Genomic DNA, 20,084 nt, shown 5'->3' with positions numbered 1-20,084 from the left:
AGAGGAAGGCTACTAAAATGGTGTGTGGTCTTCATAAGGCGTATGGGGACAGACTTAAAGATCTCAATCTGTATACTTTTGGAGGAGAGAGAGGAGATATGATAGAGATATTTAAATAACTATGTAATATAAATGTGCATGAGTCGAGTCTCTTTCGTTTGAAAGGAAACTCTGCAATGAGAGGGCATAGGATAAAGTTAAGAGGTGATTGTTTCCACCATCTCTTCTGGGAGACTGTTCCATGCATCTACCACCCTTTCTATAAAAATGTATTTCCTTAGATTACGCCGGAGCCTGAGACTGTGTCTGAATTCAAATGGGCCTGGGATAGGCAAGTGGGAACTCTCGAAGAGAAAAAGATAATGGTTACTTTGGATGAGCAGACTAGATGGGCCATTTGGCTTTTATCTGCCATCATGTTTCTATGTTAAGAGGAAATTGTCCTTGATTCAACAGATAAAGAAAAGCAGAAACAGCTTGATAAGGAAATGAGGTAGAAAGAGATTATTTTATATTTAATTTTAATAAAATATGGAAAGTAAATCAAACAAGAATCTATAACTCATGAAGATGAAGACCATGGCAATAATGGAAATGAAAACAAAGAAAATAAACATTCTGGGCAAGTACCTGTAAATATCTTAAGAACCCAACAAGATAATTTTAAAATAATACAAGTCTTCACAGGTAACCAATGAAGTCTTTCTCTAAAGTGTGTGTATTATCATCTGACTGCTTTTGCTTAAAATCATCTTTGCAGCAATAGTTTGAATCACCTGCAATCTAGAAATTAGGTTGCTAGAAAGAAGACAGTATAAACCACTACAATAATCTAGTTTAGAGAGGATGAATGTTTAAACTAAAATTAAAAAATGTTTTTCATCATAAAAAGATTGAAGTCTCGTGATTCACTTTAAAATTTTTCTTTTTAGCTATTTCTGGGCAAGAATCCAAAGCTCTACCCAGTACTGTGCTTGAGCTCCAACTACTGAAGTCTCTGTCAAAGCTCACTCCCTCCCAGCCATTGAAGCCTTCCTCAGCCCATCCTTAACCAAAAGGCCATTATACAGACACATACCATGCAAGCCTGCCCAGTACTGGCCTTAGTTTTTCAATATTTACTATTATTTTCTATTTCTAGATCCTCTGTGTTCATCCCACACTTCTTTGAACTCTGTCACCGTTTTCCTCTTCACCACCTCTCTCAGGAGCACATTCCAGGCATCCACCACCCTGTCCGTAAAGTAGAATTTCCTAACATTGCTCTTGAATCTACCACCCCTCAACCTCAAATTATGTTCTCTGGTTTTACCATTTTCCTTTCTCTTTCTACGTTAATATCTTTCAAGTATTTGAACATCTGAATCATATCTCCCCTGCCCCTCCTTTCTTCTAGGGTATACATATTCAGCGCTTTCAGTCTCCTCATACGTCTTCTGGCTCAAACCTTCTATCATTTTCGTCGCCCTCCTATGGATCGCTTCAAGTCTTCTTACGTCCTTTGCCAGATATGGTCTCCAAAACTTTACACAATACTTCAAGTGGGGCCTCACTATCGACCTGTACAAGGGCATCAACACCTTCTTCCTTCTATTCTAGGAATAAGCAATGATGAATCTAAATAAACACCAAGAATCTTAATGATGTTATTAACTTTAAATGTATATGTATCAGAGAGTGGCAATTCCCTAGGCATCAGAGTAATTTGATTTTGTCTCTTTTCAACTTAAAATCATGTTAGAACATAACATAAGAATAGCCTTACTGGGTCAGACTAATGGTCCATCAAGCCCAGTAACCCATTCTCACGGTGGCCAATCCAGGTCACTAGAACGTGGCCAAAACCCAAGGTGTAGCAATATTCCACGCTACCGATCCAGGGCAAGCAGTAGCTTCCCCTGTGTCTTTCTCAATAACAGACTATGAACTTTTCCTCCAGAAACTCATCCAAACCTTTCTTAAAACCAGCTACGCTATCTGCTTTTACCACATCCTCTGGTAATGCATTCCAGAGCTTAACTATTCTCTGAGTGAAAAAATTTCCTCCTATTGGTTTTAAGAGTATTTCTCTGTAACTTCGAGTATCCCCTAGTCTTTGTAATTTTTGATGGAGTGAAAAATTGATCCACTTGTACCCGTATTCTACTCCACTCAGGATTTTGTAGATGTCAATCATATCTCCCCTTAGCCGTCTCTTTTCCAAGCTGAAGAGCCCTAACCATTTTAGCCTTTTCTCATACGAGAGAAGTTTCCATCCCTTTTACCATCTTGGTCGCTCTTGTTTGAACCTTTTCTAGCACCACTGTATCTTTCTTGAGATAAGGAGACCAGAATTAAACACAATATTCCAGATGAGGTCGCACCATGGAGCAATATAGGGGCATTATAACATTCTTAGTGTTGTTAACCATCCCTCTTTTAATAATTCCTAGCATCCCATTTGCTTTTATGGCCGCCACCACCGCATATTGGATGGAAGGTTTCATCGTATTGTCCATGATGATACACAGATCCTTTTCTTGGGTGCTAATCCCCAAGGTGGACCCTAGCAACCTGTAACTGTGATTCAGGTTAATCTTCCCAATGTGCATCATTTTGCTTTTTGTCCACATTAAATTTCATCTGCCATTTGGACACCCAGTTTCCTAAGGTCCGCCTGCTATTTTTCCCAATCCGCATGTGTTTTAACAACTTTGAACAGTTTAATGTCATCTGCAAATTTAATCACCTCACTCGTCGTACTTAATGATTCAAATAATTTTAGACAAGACAAAGCAATTATAATATATCCTGAATCTGTATCAAAAACAATTTCACACCAAAGATGGAAAAATTGTTATAAAAAGATGTCATATGCACATTGAATAGTATTAGAACAATGGGGAGCCTTATGGCACCCTAGAAGTTGGTGTCTAGCTGGTTGAAATACAAGCTCAAATTTTAACTTTAGAATACAAGTATCTGAGAAATTATTTTATCCAAGCCAAAACTTTACCTGCAATTCCTAAGAACACAGTAGACTACAATTTATTATGGTATAAACTATGTCAAATACGAGCAAGTTCAAACTGCAAAAGAATAGCAATTTTGCCATATGCCAATGTTTTATCTTAGAGACTAATACTAATTCAGTAGAGTAATAAAGTCTAAAACTAAACTGTAAAGGATATAAACAATTAAATTATCAAAACATCGGATAATTCCTCAACATAAGACTCCACTAGTTTAGCCATCATTGCACAAATTATACTACTAGGTACCCCTCTGAACATATCAAATGTGACTCCATGACTCTCAAAGAGGTTGCTACTATTTGGGTTCTGCCAGGTACTTGTGATCTGGACTGGCCACTGGGGAAACAGGATACTGGGCTAGATTGAGCATTGGTCTGACAGTTTGGCTATTCTTATGTTCTTTCACGGAAAGAGTGGTGAATGCGTGGAATGGCCTTCTAGTGGAGGAGATGAAAACTTGGGACTCAAGAAAACTTGGGACAAGTGCATTGGATCTCTAAGGAAAAGGAAAGGATATAGGAGATGGAATGGATAGACAGACTAGATAGGTCATATGGTCTTAATCTGCCTTCAATTTTTCTATGTACAGTGTGAGGATTGTATATGTGTTGTTTGTGTATAGGGTGTTGATAGATGAATGTATACATGTTGGGGGGAGCATATGTGTCTCAGAAGGGGGGAGGGATATCTGTGTGAGGGGTAGATGTAGGTAAGGTTGGGATTATGGGGTGTATGTGGGCAGATGCATAGGGCTATATAGGTTGTACATGTGTGTAAGATGTAAGGTAATATGATGTTTAATAATTATAGGTGTAGGAGCATCTGGGATGTATGTCTGTGTAGGTTAGGCTAGCCTTGGGGAAGTCATGCACATGATACTAATGAAATGTGGAGAAGGTGGTCGTGCCATCCTTTGCTACTTGCTTCAGTTGCTTGTGTCACAAAAAAAGCGAACAAAGATGAGAAAGTGAGGAGGTGCTTTTGAAGCAGAGCACTGGTTATCATGTTATAGTCTTTCTTTTCAACAGAAAGCATTGGAAAACCTTTTTTGGATTGCACTTTCTCCAAATAATAGACCTGTTTTCAAAATTGCCTGAGATATTCTATTGTCTCCTGCACATCAAATATGGCGAATGTCTGCTTTTTTTTTTTTTTTTTTAAGGGTTATTATACCTACAGACAGATAGAGAATGGAGACTGATCCCTTTTATATAGTTCTTTCCAACATTTTCTATGTTGGAAATCATAAAAAGGAAGTATCAGATTACTCTAATTCTGATTGCACGGATGAAAGAATTCAAAAATTTTATTGACCTATAACCTGATTAGAATTTGCCAGATGAGAACCAGTATTGTACAGAAAGTAGTACAGAATTTTTTTTTTTTTTACATAGAAAACTTTACATGTCTGTACCATATACATTTTGTTCATCAGAAAAAATTTTCTACATCCACTGAATCTGGAATGCTTGACATTCTTATTTCATTTTGTTACTATCAGAACACAATTCACAGTTATGAATATATTTCCCATATATTTATCCATCCCCAGGTCAAACCAAACCACCTTTCTTATTTTAATATATTCAACAATTAATTCTGTACATAGAATGAAATCTACATCAAACAAAAGAAAACATTTATGACAGCAGACACACTTAGACTGGTTTTGCAATGATTCAAAAGTTCCAAGTCGTTGAAGTATCATATATCCATTGCCTCTTGTATAATTAAAAGCTCTAAAATAATTAAATTACAGGCATTTAAAACCCTAAGGAAATATGATGCTGAAGTCAAAGCTTTCTCATAGAGCTCAATCAACTGAGGAGGAAAGTCAGTCCTGATAACTTGTAGCTTGTTTTTTTTTTCTGTTTACTTTACATGACATTACAGTAATTTTAGGGTGACAAGTCACCTGAATTATTAATTAAAATTTACACCCATAACCATTTCTCCTCTTCTCTTACCCACAAAGCTTAAAAAAACAAAAACAAACAAACAAACAACAAAAAAACCACCCTAAACAAGTGCATTCAATAAACAATAAACTATATAGGTTTTCCACAAATCAATAAGAACATATTAAAATAAAAACAAAACAATGCAGGAAGAACTCTAGTGTTTGAGATTTTTATATTACATGCCTGCATCTCTGTACATCTTTTTCACAGAACGGGTTACCATTATTTCAAATAGGGACATGTGTGCAAAAAACTTTAAAATAAGAATATCAGACATAGTTGCTTATTATCATTTATCAAGAACAATTTTTTTTTTTTTTTTACTATAAACATAGTATCCTTCAAAATGCAGCTCTCCTGAGTTGTATTTCTTCCAGAAATTGGAACCTTTATAGGTTCTACATATATATTTAGTTCTTTGGGTAAGTTTTTGCTTCTATACCTGCCATAAAATGTGTGTTACTGTACTTCAGTCTAAGACAGCAATGGTAATACAGCCCAGTCTGATAGGTCAGGCTGTGCCAGCGATTGGCTCTATGCTCAACATGAGCCTGCAAGTGAAACCGAGAAACGGAAAGAATCCATTAGGAAAGGCAAAATTACAGTCTGATGTATCTCTATTATGAAACTTTTCACTTTGATTTGTGGTTAAGTAGAGGTCAGCAACGGTGCTTTCTCCCAGAGAGGTCATCAGTCACTGTTCTCTATTGCTCCCGCTGTTCCAAGTGCTTGGTCTGGTGGCTGAGAGATTTTAAAAACAACACCTATGCGTAGAAAAAACCTTCGTAGGACTGCTCGCAGTTCAGGAATCAGATCAAACTGTGTAATTTCACACAACAGAGGGTAGTAAAAGGATGCATGGGCTTTGAACTGGGAACAAAAAAAAGAATAATTGCATTAATTTGATTTATACCCCATCTTTTCAATACTGCTCAATGCAGCTAAGGACAGTAAAGAAATCCAAATGTATATAAAACAAATTAATTATTAAACCATTATCATTTTGCAATAAAACCATAGCTTTCACCTACCCTTTTAGCTCTATAATTTTCAGTTTTAAAATTTTAAACATATAATTAGCTTCTTTTCCTGGGCCTAGTTAGTAATGTCACAAACTGCTCCAGCCGTCTTTGCAAAATACTCCAGCGTTATTTACAGGAGCAAATGTGATACAAACCAGAGTGGGTAACATGTTTTACAACATTATGTAACCCACTTTGATATGTCTGACTTCAAAATGCAGTATAACAAATAAATTAATAAAATCATGGTGTTCAGAATGGGGGGGGGATGTTTCACATGGGCCATGGCTCCACCAAAATTTTTCCGCCAGCTGCCCCCTTCTCTTACCTGTAGAGCAGGGGTGTCAAATTCAAATACACAGTGGGCCAAAATTAAAAACCTGGACAAAGTCACGGGCCAATCTTGATATTTATTGAAAAAATGTCTACAATTGAGGAAGCCAAAGTAGAGAACTACAAGACTAAAAGAGTGTAAACATAAAAGTGGCCAAAGAAGCATTGCGGGCACATAATAAACTAAAACTCAACAACAAAAAAAAATAATAATATAAATAGAAAAAAAATAAATAATAACAAAACCTTGCATGCAGAAAGATTTAAAAATGCATAAATAAAAAGTCTTCTGCAGACAGGAAAAAAGTGTAGCTATCCTGCACTAACAAATGTCGCAATGTGGCAACTTAAAATAACTATGTGCACATTATAAATAAAAAGGAAGAATGAAATAAAAGCCATGATGGCTCTTACCTAGTAGAGACAATGTGTAGTACTCTGAACTGAGCAAACCGAAAGTAAAACTGGCTTGAAAAACACAGGCAATTTAAAAGGAGGGGGGTGGGGGGGTCACATGACAAGTGCCATAGTCACAATAGTAATCATAAGCAAAAACTGGTACCAAAAAAAAAAATGCCCAAAGATCTGAATAAAAAGGTTGCACACTAAAGAAATTGATGGTCACATGATTAATTCAAACCCAATTAAAAGTAATAAATAAATAAATAAAAGTGAAAGGTCTAAAAACAACTAACACACATCGTGAAGGTGGCAGAAGGGGTTTGATGTGGAAGCAGGTGAGGGCTGGGCAAAAAGAATTCAGAGATAACACTGGGACTGGCAGAAGGTGACAGGGAGCCAATGTTCGGGTTGGTGTAGATCTTGCTCCCCCCCAAACAAAAAGAATTTTCATTGCTCCCAGATAGAAAATAATGGTTATCAACTGGTCCCTAGCTGCCCAATTGGAGGCACATCATTTATATTTAACCCATTTAATGACAGCACCAACCCTTTCTCCCTTATAGTTCCATGTGGCCTACCAAACAAAACAATGCAATAATAATAATAACAACAGTTTACATACCGCAATACCGTTAAGTTCTATGCGGTTTACAATAGATTAAGTGAGGTACAAATTGATTGAATTTAAGAGGGGGGAAGAGGAGAGTTAATAGGACCGGAAATGCGTTGTTGAGGAGAAAGAGATTAATAGGACAGAGGAATCACTATGGAGAAGAAAGAAGATGAGTGGGTCAGTTGTCTAGATACTTTAGGAACAGTTGAGTTTTTAGACGTTTTCTGAATTCCTCATAAGTAGTGGGCGAAAGCAGTTGATCTAGGTCTTTACCCCACAATGCTGCTTGTTGTGAAAGAAGGTGTTCATGGTGTTTTTTCAGTTTACATCATATGTTGTGGTTTTCACAAACAATAAACACAAGCTAATTAGAGACATGGGCTTTTTTTATACCACTTACATTAAAGGGAAGTTAATTATTGAAAAATAAATATATACTTAAAAACATACAAATACACTTTTAAGTTTATAAGATTTAACATATATTGACACTAAATATTAACAATTCAACAAACCAGTCCCAAGTTCTGAAAATCACAAACCAATTATTGGGAAGTACCTACCTAGTGCAGCACAGGAGCAACATATTCCTTTTTGTCCTATTCAGCCTATCCCCTTTTACATATGTTATGACTGGTGTAGGCTCTGACAGCAGTGGTGTAAAATTATGTTCCAGCTGAATCCTGTGGTTGACGATGTAGATAAGACCGTTATTTAACTTACCACAGCTGTTCTTGATAAGATAGCTCCAATTAAACTTGTAAGAGTGAAACAGAAAAATAATCCCTGGTTCACGAATAAACTGCTAGACTACAGAAAGACAGTACGAAAACCAGAACATAAGCAATGCCTCCACTGGGTCAGACCTGGGGTCCATCGTGCCCAGCAGCCCGCTCACACGGCGGCCAAACAGGTCCAGGACCTGTGTAGTAATCCTCTATCTATACTCTTCTAACCCCTTTTTCAGCAGGAAATTGTCCAATCCTTTCTTAAACCCCGGTACCGTACTCTGCCCTATTACATCCTCTGGAAGCGCATTCCAGGTGTCCACCACACGTTGGGTAAAGAAGAACTTCCTAGCATTCGTTTTGAATCTGTCCCCTTTCAATTTTTCTGAATGCCCTCTTGTTCTTTTATTATTTGAAAGTTTGAAGAATCTGTCCCTCTCTACTCTCTCTATGCCCTTGATGATCTTGTAAGTCTCTATCATATCCCCTCTAAGTCTCCTCTTCTCCAGGGCATGGACCCCCCCCCCCCCCGAGGAACACTATGTCATTTGGAGACGAGAAGTTTTACAAACTGGCAGTAACTGAAGCTAAGAGTTTATTATGATACTTTCATTAACCAATCAAATAAATCATTCAAATGTCTATTCAAGAACTTTACCTCATTAATTTCCACTAAAGATGTCACCTCAAATTCCTCCATGTAATATCCTGACGAAGTTATAATTACTTCCAGAACAAAATCAAAATCATAAGAGAATCATTTACCCATACACTTGAAGACTATAAGGAGAGGAACTCAGTACAAATAGATATGAAAGAAGAGATTCCTGCAGATAGGTACTGGAAAGAATTCTCTATGGTTGTCACAGCTGAGGTCACTAGCTTATTAAAAAGACTATCTAAAAAGTGCTGTCATTTTGATATCTGTCCTACTAACTTACTGGACCAAGCACCTGCTGAGTTTATAACTTGGCTGACAGAGCTTGTTAACAGGACTCTATCCTAAGACATTATCGGCCATCTCACTGACACCCATTTCCAAAGCCGCAGGTTTAGATCTATCTAAGGTAGAAAAACTACAGGCCAGCAGCAAGTATACCATGATTAGCTATCTGGTAGAACTCTGTGTTAATAGCCAAATTTTTGAATTTCAAAGCCTGGTAGATGGCTATCATAGCTCTTGGCTTAAGGCTGATACACAGTACTGAATCCCTTCTGCTAGAGTTAACATCAATGGCAAAGAGCTATCTTAGCAAAGGCAAGCAAACTGTACTGTTGCAGATCGATATCTCAACGGCATCTGATACAGTAGATCACTCATTACTACTTTTAAAACCAGAACAACTAGGAATGTGTGGGTTAGTATTGAAATGGTTCACAGAATTCCTTAGCAAGAAAACATATAAAGTGAGGAAAGATCATAAGAAATCTCAAACCTGGGATGCCTTCTGTGGAGTTCCACAAGGCTCCCCTCTTTCGCCATCACTGTTCAATATATGCATGAACACTTTGGGCAGGCGGTTCTCCTCCACACATGTCCATATTTTTTCTTATGCAGATGATCTCTTTCTCCTCTGTGTAGCCGACGACTCCTTCATGGATACATTGCAACACAAATCTATTCTGACTGAGGATCTAAGTACATGGTCACAGCAGAACTTCCTTAAATTAAACAAGCAGAAGACGAAGGTGCTAAGGTTTGATGATCACAACTCAATACCTCAGTTAACCCTATCCTCAGGTGAGAAGATCATGATTAATAAAACGTCAAAAGTATTAGGAGTAATTCTAGATTCCAATCTCACCATGGGCAAGCAGATTACCTCACTGTTGAAAAGATTTTTCTTCAGATTGAGGCAATTGAGGATGATAAGATCAGTCTTGAGCCTGACTAGTTTTCGGACAGTAACTCAAGCAGTTCTACTTCCATATCTAGATTATTGCAACTCTTTATATTGCAACATCACAAAGAAAGAATTTTAGAGGTTGCAGCTACTCCAGAACAGCGGCTAGATCATAAGGCCCGATTTGAGAGGCCAGTCCACTGCTGATAGAACTACGCTGATTGACAGCCAAGTATAGAATTCAATTTAAAATTGTATGTATGGTTCACAGGGCTATATATGGAGAAAGCTCAATTGAGCTAACATCAGCCATCCAAGTTTCACACTCCTTCTATAACTTCTATAGCTCTATAGCGGCTGTCAGTGCCGTTCTCACTGAGGCTCCGGCAGGCCGCAGAGACCATAGCCTGCAATTCTCGGTACCTGCCCGGGACTAAACCTTCTTCTTCGCTCCTCCAGCCAGCACCTGGCTGGCGTTTCCTGAACTTCCAAACCCCCTCGGACCTCAGTACCTTTCAAGATCTTTCTGCCGCCGCGAAGCGGCGGCCCGCTCAGGACTCCGCCCCCCTGCTGTACCTTTCAAGATCTTTCTGCCGCCGCGAAGCGGCGGCCCGCTCAGGACTCCGCCCCCCTGCTGGTACATGCACGATAAAAACTTCCACTTTGCGGCGCACGCCATTTTTCACTGAAAGCTTGACACTTCTCACAGCACTTTTAACTGTCTCTGTTTTTAGCTGCTAAGTTATATTTTATTAATTTTATTGAAGTTATTTTACTTTTGTTGTACTTGTTCTTTCCTACAGTACCTTTCAAGATCTTTCTGCCGCCGCGAAGCGGCGGCCCGCTCAGGACTCCGCCCCCCTGCTGGTACATGCACGATAAAAACTTCCACTTTGCGGCGCACGCCATTTTTCACTGAAAGCTTGACACTTCTCACAGCACTTTTAACTGTCTCTGTTTTTAGCTGCTAAGTTATATTTTATTAATTTTATTGAAGTTATTTTACTTTTGTTGTACTTGTTCTTTCCTACAGTACCTTTCAAGATCTTTCTGCCGCCGCGAAGCGGCGGCCCGCTCAGGACTCCGCCCCCCTGCTGGTACATGCACGATAAAAACTTCCACTTTGCGGCGCACGCCATTTTTCACTGAAAGCTTGACACTTCTCACAGCACTTTTAACTGTCTCTGTTTTTAGCTGCTAAGTTATATTTTATTAATTTTATTGAAGTTATTTTACTTTTGTTGTACTTGTTCTTTCCTACAGTACCTTTCAAGATCTTTCTGCCGCCGCAAAGCGGCGGCCCGCTCAGGACTCCGCCCCCCTGCTGGTACATGCACGATAAAAACTTCCACTTTGCGGCGCACGCCATTTTTCACTGAAAGCTTGACACTTCTCACAGCACTTTTAACTGTCTCTGTTTTTAGCTGCTAAGTTATATTTTATTAATTTTATTGAAGTTATTTTACTTTTGTTGTACTTGTTCTTTCCTACAGTACCTTTCAAGATCTTTCTGCCGCCGCGAAGCGGCGGCCCGCTCAGGACTCCGCCCCCCTGCTGGTACATGCACGATAAAAACTTCCACTTTGCGGCGCACGCTGGATTATTGAAGCTGCTGTAAGAGGTAATTTAGATTCGCGGCTACAGGGCAGGGAGGTTTGTCGGCCGGGCCTGTTGTCGGTCGATCGGGGGACCTGACCAGCTATGCACATTCTTCGGGGCGGACCGCCCCCTCCCCCCTCTTTCGTTCGCCATTGCCTTCTTCCTACCTGCCCTGCCGCAGCCGCACACAGCCGACCGGAAGTCTTCCTGATGTCAGCGCTGACGTCGGAGGAAGGGAGGGCTTTGCTTAAGCCCTCCCTCCGACGTCAGCGCTGACATCGGGAAGATTTCCGTTCGGCTGTGTGCGGCTGCGACAGGGCAGGTAAGGAGAAGGAGACTACCCTCGCGGCTCGACCAACCCCGCTGCGATCCAACCCCGCAGGAACCCCGGAAGTATGCAGCTCGGGCGACTTCGTTGTGTGAAACGAAGTCCGTTGTACGAATCAAGACATAAAGTTCGTTGTGCGCAGCGTTCGCTGTGCGAGGCGGCCGTTATGCGAGGCACCACTGTATTTCAGTCTAGAGTAGAGGTCTGCACAGGAACAGGGGATCGCGGGTATCCCCTCTAACCCACGGGGACAACCCCTCTAGCCAACGGGACTCCCACGGGGATGGAAGGCTTTGGAAACAGGGTTCGTCCATATAATATAATGGACACGTCAGCCTTAGTAAAAGAGGGGGTTTATAAGTTAATTACCTGAACAGAAAACAAAAAAAGGGTTCCACCAAAGAGATTTCACAAGGAAAACAGCAGCGCAAACACAAAAGAAACTGGAATTGATGATCCTGTCAGAAGTAATTGCTGCTTTTTATGGGTATGGGCGGGGATGGAGATAATTCCTTGCGGGGATGGGTGGGGACGGAGAGGATCCTGACAGGGACGGGTGGGATTTCTGTCCCCATGCAACTCTCTAGTCTAGAGCCCATGTATTATAGCTCTTTGTAACTCTGTATGGTAACATCTATACAGAAGATCATGTAACATAACACCTTTGCAAAAGCCCAAGTAAATCGCTCTGAATTGACTCCCCAGTCATTAGTAGCGGTATAGAAACTCTCAACAAACATAAATCTGCATAGAGTTGCCAGGTACAACCCTGGCTGTCTTTCTGGGCAGGCTGGATGGCCCATTATGTGGTGTCATTTACTATGCTATTATGGCTGCTGTTATATACTGGGGCTCATTTTTTTTAAAAGACAGACATCCAAAGGACAGCATAAACCAGCACTTGTACATCTTACTAGTCAAAACATCCACATGAGCATTTTCAAAACTGACTTTTTAGATGTCTTTCTGGTTGTTTTGTCTCCAATATGTCTAACTCTTAAGGGGGTGTGTTGGGGCGGGCTTAGCACTTGGGACATTTTACAGCGATAAACATTTTACAAAACGTCCAGAGCACAATTTGTATGTTTTGAGTTAGTCCTGATTTTAAAATGAATAAGGACCAAAAAGGTTCTCTAACTGACCATATAACCACTGCAGGGATGAAAATATGGCCCCACACACACTCTCCCAGTAGTCACTGACCCCATTCCAACTCCAAATAGCTGCATGAAACATTACATGTGTGTCTCTAAGACAGCAACAGATACTATGGCAAGTGGACTGCAGAGAAGAGGACCCAGGCCCATATGCTTCCCTAACTAGTACACTTATGGTGAAAAGTGAGTCCAACAAAACCCACTGTACTGCCAAGTAGATGAAAACTGCAGGCATAAAGGATATTGGGGTGGTAAACAGGTGGATACAGTAGGTTTTGAGGGCATTTTTGAGGGCTCACCATATAATGTATGGGTGTTATGGTGAGATGTGTACCTGATACTCTTAATGTGATTTTCACAGCAGTGCCCCCAAGGGTGTCCCACTGCTCTGCTGGCTTGTCTGTGTGGCCAGCCCATTAAAAATGTTGGCCCCTCCTACATGCAAATTGATTGTTTTGGTAATTTTTAATTTGGACTTTTTTTGATAATTGCAAAAAAAAATTAGACGTCTAGCTGGACAAAATGTTTAGCTGGGCCATTTTTGAAAAAAGATAGATGTCTTGCGGATTTGAAAATAGACATTTTCTCAAAATGTCCAAAATTGGACTTAGACGTCCTATCAAAAATGCCCCTCTGTCATTTTTTGTTGTTGAGCTTTTGTGTTTTGAGAAGTTGGGCTTTTTTTAGATGAAATGTTAATGTTCAGTATTCCTCAAACTTTATGTGTAGTGTGACATGCCCTTCAAACATCAGCCCAGCCCAAGCATAGCAAAAGGAGACATAGTCAGCCAGCAATGCGGAGATGATTCTCTTGGTGACAGGAACTCCTAGTCTGTTTGGATCAAATGACAGGAACAGCTGAGTGGAAGATCTGTGAGGTTTGGTTTGATCCAATTAATAAGCAAGCTCCCTCCTCTTGACACTAACCCACTCTCTTACTCAGACTCCCTTCATTATCCTCACTCATTCTCTCCCTAGACACCTTTCCAATCCCTTCACTCACCTTCCACACCACCTCCTATTGCTTTATTTAGTTTTCACTCCGATTCATTTCATCTCCCCTTGCCCTTCATCCCATTATTCATTCACTCTCCTGTCTCCATCAATGCTGATGCTCTGGACCTTGCTCTTTCACTTAGATTCTGCAAAGTTATGGGATAGATTTTGAGGACCATCCCATGGCACCACAGGAAACTGGAGGCCATGCTCATAGGCACTATGAGAGGCATATTGCTGCTTTCCCTTTTTTGGGATGGGGGAAGGGGCTTCTTCCTTTTTCATTAGCTTCATAGCCAGAACTGGCATCCCTATCATTAATGGCAGGGAATGTTTTAAGGTTGCAATGCCATTAGCTTTCATTCAACCAGTGTAGGAGGTCTCCCATAATTTTAATTCCGTTTATCTTCCTTGACTTGTTATTGTAGTAGAAACTTTCTACCTCAGGCTTAAAGACAGCAAGTCCCTCCATAAACAGGAATAAATATTATTGTTGAGTGATGTTCTTGTCTGCAGTATCCTCTGTCTCCCAGATGAACGGGGACAATTGCAAGAACAGAACTCAGGTTTCTTGCATACCCAACTCTTAATTCTGCCGATCAATGTTTATGAATTTCATATAACAGTAATTTTTATGACACATACTTACTCTTTCATCACTTATCTTTAAAACCTTTGTTAGGAATAATAATAATAGATTAGTCCAGGCTTCTCTGTGAGTTTCTGATGTAAGAGTGAGGAAATAACTCAGAGCTTCACTGCATACACTGTAGGGTAAATAGAAATATACATCGTGATCAGTTGTAAAATAATTATACATGTATGGGCTCTGAAAAAAACTAAATTCTTTATTGCTCACAATCCCTTTTATTTATTCAATATGAAAATGATATGATGCTCCTGTTAATGGGTTTTCAAGACCTCATAAGGTATTTTATACTCATCATCATTCAAGACCTAATAGGATATTTTATACTCATCATCATTTCTGGGTAATTTACATGTTGATTGAACATAAAAAGTATCACAACTTGCAAAGAGTCCAAACCCTGGCAAATGTGAGGTTTTAAATAGAGTTTGGTAAAAATGTCAACTTCCCTTAACTTGTCTACTAGGACCATCACAAGGAGATATATTCTAAGAAAGTAAATTTGGACTTATCTGTTAATTTCCTTTCCTTGAGTCCTACCAGACAAGTCCTGATAAGTGGGTTATGTCCCCTTGCAGGGAGATGAAGCCATGAAAAAACAGCCAAGAGATGACTTTATTTCCCTTATAGGGGGGACTGGTGCTGCCTTCAGTTCCTCAATATTCTATGTCAAAGTTAAGACAACTAAAGTCAATTGTTATGTTTTGAGCTTCCAATTTACCACCAAAGTCTAATCTGATGCAGTCAAAAACCTGGAACAGAAATAAACAGACCCCAAATCAATTCAGGAATCTTGTTCTACCCCAGAAATGAGATAATACCACACTGCAAGAGTACAATTACCTTTAGAGTAGGCTACAGCTTGCCCATTGTTAGCTTTCTGAATTTGTTAGACAGGGACTCTTAACAGTCATGGCTTTTGTGAGTGGATGGGTTCTGGACTGATATGGCCTGGCAGGACTCAAGCAAAAAAAACAAACAAGGAGAAAAACCCCACAATCTAAATCAAACAAACCAACACAGTGGAGATGATGTTGGTGTGCAATTTTATTCAACAAATCATAAAATCTTGTGCAATGGCTCGACACGCATGTGTTTCGGCCTATGGCCTGCCTCAGGAGCCTTTATTGAATAAATCAACTTTGAGTGATGTAATCTAGCTTACTACACAACGCTCAGCAATGTAGACTGAAGCATACTGACAACACACCCAAAAGGTTTAAGGGATAATTTTTTCTTTAGCACAGGAAATCTGTTAAAGAGTACATAGGCTAGCATCTACAAAAAGGTAATCCAGAACTCAGCAGCTCCTCGTCCTGAAGAGGTGCTGAGTGAGGATTTGCTAAAGAGAAGAAAAACTCCATTGGAATATCTTATCTGCTGACATTCAGACTCTCTCTTGAATTTTTATAGTTCAGTACTCTGGTTTGTCAGCAAAGTCAGTTTAGAAAATAGTGTTGCCTTTAGAGACTTTCTTAGGGTTTTATATAAAAAGTATTTTAACCTAGGTTAGTATTTTAGGTTGCATTTCAGATAGCAGTTGAGGAAAGTCTGTCTGGTTTGATTTATAGGCTCTTCATGCAATTAGAAAGAGGACATTGCTTTGGTAGGATTTTTTTTCTCTTTTCTTTCATCAGGTATGAGTATTTCTGCAACCACAGTATGGCTGGGAAACACCGTGTGCCAAAACTGTTACAGAGGGGATGGTTCCATGTGCAAGATGTCTTCAGCTTGAATCCCTCATAAAGAAAGTGAAGGAACTGAGAGAGGAGGTGGCAAGACTGAGAAACATCTACAATAATGAGACACTGATGAAATGCTCCCTGAGTTATCAAAGATTTCCAGCAGTGGGGAAGAGGATGCTGTGATGAGGGAGGACAGCTGGACTCAGATTACAGTATCCTGCAGGGCTGATACTGTGACTCCACCTGACCTTGAACTGAAGAACCAATATGCAATCCTGGAAGTGGAGGAGATGAGAGCATCCCAGGGAGAAGAAGGACCAAAGCTTGAAATCCACAAAGTTGCTAGATGTGAGACCAATAAGAGGCGAAAGGAAGTGGTGATTGGTGATTTCCTTCTTAGGGGTACAGAGGCGTCCCACCTGCAGAACAGACATGATGTCTCGGGAGGTGTGCTGTCTGCCTGGTGCCAAAATTCAAGATGTTACAGAGAGCTTGCTGATACTCATCAAGCCTAATGACTATTATCTGAGGCTGCTCATCCAAGTTGGCACTAACATTACTGCTAGGCATCTGTCTGAATGCATCAAAAAAGTGTCTTTGTGGCTCTAGGAAAGAAAGTGAAGCAGTCAGGTGCACAGGTGGTGTTCTCATTGATCCTCCATGTCGAGGGTAAAGGCCAAGGCAGAGAAGTTCGCATCTTGGAGATGAATGTGTGGCTGCACGGATGACGGATGCTGTCGTCGCGTGCATTTTGGCTTCCTGGATGATTTTCCAAGGGTTGCTAAGCAGGGATGGTGAGTATCTATCAAAGATGGGAAGAAGCGTCTTCAGCATCAGACTGGCTAACTTACTGAAGAGGGCATTAAACTAGAACCATTAGGGCAGGGTGATCAAAGCCCACGGGTAAGTGAATTGCTAAGTACCTCTACACAAACAGGAAAAAGGGCAATGTCCAGAAAGCACTATATACTAATGCTTGAAGTTTGGGATAACAAGGTTCTGGATCTAGAGGCTGTGAAGGAAGAGGCCAAGTTGGATTTAGTGGTGATCACGAAAACATGATTCACAGAGAACCATGACTGAAATATAGTTATACTGGGCTATAATCTGTTCAGGAAAGACAGGATAGAAAGAACATAAGAATTGCCTCTGTCGGGTCAGACCGGAGGTCCATCGTGCCCGGCAGTCCGCTCACGCGGCGGCCCCTCAGGTCCAGGACCTGAAAGTGCTCCTACCCTAAAACTCACATACGCTTTTCGCTTTTGTCCTGTAGAGTAACCTTCTATCTATACCCTGCAATCCCTTTTGCTTCCAGGAAGTCATCCAGTCCCTTTTTGAAACCCAGTATTGTACTCTGTCCTATTACCTCCTTTGGAAGCATGTTCCAGGTGTCCACCACACTCTGAGTGAAGAAAAACTTCCTTGCATTCGTTTTGAATCTGTCCCCTCTCAGTTTTTCTGGATGACCTCTTGTTTTTGTTGTCCCCGCTAGTCTGAAGAATCTGTCCCTCTCCACTCTCTCTATGCCTTTCATGATTTTATACGTCTGTATCATGTCTCCTCTCAGTCTTCGCTTTTCCAGGGTAAAGAGCCCCAGTTTGTCTAACCTTTCGGCATATGAAAGGTTCTCCATTCCTTTTATCATCCTAGTTGCTCTCCTCTGGACCCTCTCAAGAGGTAGAGTGGTATTATATGTTAAAGATTACATTAAAAAAACACACAATTGCAGGGTAAGGAAGAGGCACTGTGGGTTAAACTGGAAAGAGGTAATGGAAAATGTATTTACATTGGTGTAACATAGTAAATGAAATGACAGCAGATAAAGACCTGAAACGTCCATCCAGTCTGCCCATTAGTTATTCTCATTAAAAATACATGATTAAATTAACTTGTCTCTTTGATATTTCTGGGCCATAGACTAAAGCCCACCTAATACTGTCCTAAATTCTAACTGCTGAAGTTGCCATCTAAGCTCAATCCAGCCTGTCCAACCATCCCGTTGTTTGCAGGATATCTACTTAAAGTCTGGTCAATAACGTCCTCATGTTCCAAGTTAGTTGAGTTCCCACTGATGCCCTCCCCAGCCCATCCTACACCGAATCACCATATATTATGATATATGTATATCACACCATATATGGTGTAATATACAGGTCTCTATCACAGATGGAAGTGGACAAAGATTTAATAGTGTTGAGGAATTTTTGAAATTTACAGGTGCGATAAAGTATCACAGAAAACTGAGATTGTGACTGAATCAAAGTGAATAAATTAAAATTTGGAAACTCAGCCTTGAGATCTTGTAATTAAAAGATTAAGCTCAAAGATTGGCATTCCTTGTCTAAATTCACTGGCTCCCAGTAATCTCTAGTATTTACTTTAAATGTGTCTGCCTAACATTTAAGATCTTGCATGGCACTCTTCCCCCTTTAATTCCTCTATCCTGGAACTCTGTGAGACCTGATATTACCAGCTGTATTCAAAAGCTTAAATTATCTTTCCCCTCGTTAAAAGGTGTTATCTATATCAGAAAATTAGGGAAATATCTCTACTTTAAAATTACTGAGCTTTGGAATAACTTTCCTGTTCAGCTGTGTAATTTGGGCTCTTTCCAATTATTTTGAAAACATCTGAAAACATGGCTATTTTCAAAAATGTAATTTCCGCTGCTCTCTATATAACCATTAATTCTTATTATATTTTCCTTTCTTAAACTCTTGTAAACTATGTTGAGCTCTATCCTTATAGAGAAGATATGGTATATAAGCTTAAGGTTTAGTTTAGTTTAAATTGCTGTTTCTAAAATCTAGCTATGCTACGGAAGTTTAGAAGGTTGATTTTGTGACTCTTAAGACATAGTCAAATTTATGTACCATTCTTCATATACATCCATGGAGTTCATAGATAAGGTTCTCAGAGGAACAGAAAACTTGGGATTTTTTACAGGGAGAATCTGTTCTTTGTAGATTAGAACATACAATGCTAATTGGGAGGTCATACAGATGCCAGGATGTAGATGTCAAAACTTAGGCTTTTTACTGACATGATTGATGTCTGAAAAGGTCAGAGATCAAAAGTGATTTAGAAAGAAAAAAGTGAAACACTGCCACCTGCTGGGTTTAAAAACAGAATGGACTTAACATTAAACTTAAGGATTTAAATGGCATTTTTGGAAAGGAAGTCATGTGATCAACTGTGCCATTGTATTCTAAAAGCATGATAATTATTACAAATGATGTCACACACGGTATAAATCTGTTTGTCCTTGCTTTCTCCCTTTGAAGAGCACTGAAATTGTGATGACTTCCTCTTCCCTGACAATAGGAGAACTTGTAATAAAACCTAATTGATTATTACATGGCTTTTCCTCATGTCTGTTATTTGAATTCACAGAATGGAGTCTCTAGCCCAGTCATGTGGGAGAGAGAATCCATTCTGGCAATTCTTTTGGCCTCAATGTTCAAGTCTTCCAGCCTGGCTTGAACAATAGAAAACATTCAAAATATAGCTGTATAGGGAGAAGTATTACTAATGGGTAATTTTAATATGACAGATGTGACTGAGGTATCCCTATTGCAGGATCTCCTAGAAGTAGGGAGATCTTGGATTTTCTACAAGCAGAACTGTTCCAGCAGTTGATAACAGAACCCACATGGGATGGGGGTCATACTGGACATAATGCTTACAAACAGGAAAAGTGTTTCTGCCCTTATAGTTGGTGATTATTTGCCAATCAGTGATCATCACATGGTG

The 20,084-nt window shown here is 39.8% G+C and overlaps 1 protein-coding gene across 1 annotated transcript in view; it reads right to left on the bottom strand.

Moving 5' to 3' along the window:
- Nucleotides 1–4,327: 4,327 nt before the first annotated feature.
- The window catches only part of ARFGEF1 (ADP ribosylation factor guanine nucleotide exchange factor 1), a 382,919-nt gene continuing 367,162 nt past the window's right edge, over nucleotides 4,328–20,084 (bottom strand). Inside the window, exons 38-39 of the mRNA XM_033933351.1 lie at nucleotides 14,647–14,764; nucleotides 4,328–5,845 (exon numbers count right to left, since the gene is read on the bottom strand). Of these exons, the coding sequence (XP_033789242.1) occupies nucleotides 5,666–5,845; nucleotides 14,647–14,764 (298 nt within the window). The 3' untranslated portion in view covers nucleotides 4,328–5,665. The remainder of the gene's footprint in view (nucleotides 5,846–14,646; nucleotides 14,765–20,084) is intronic.

Source organism: Geotrypetes seraphini, chromosome 2 (assembly GCF_902459505.1).
Source record: "Geotrypetes seraphini chromosome 2, aGeoSer1.1, whole genome shotgun sequence".
NCBI lineage: Eukaryota > Metazoa > Chordata > Amphibia > Gymnophiona > Dermophiidae > Geotrypetes > Geotrypetes seraphini.
The sequence above is the reverse complement of the archived record's forward strand: the minus strand, read 5'-3'. Positions and strand labels throughout refer to the sequence as shown.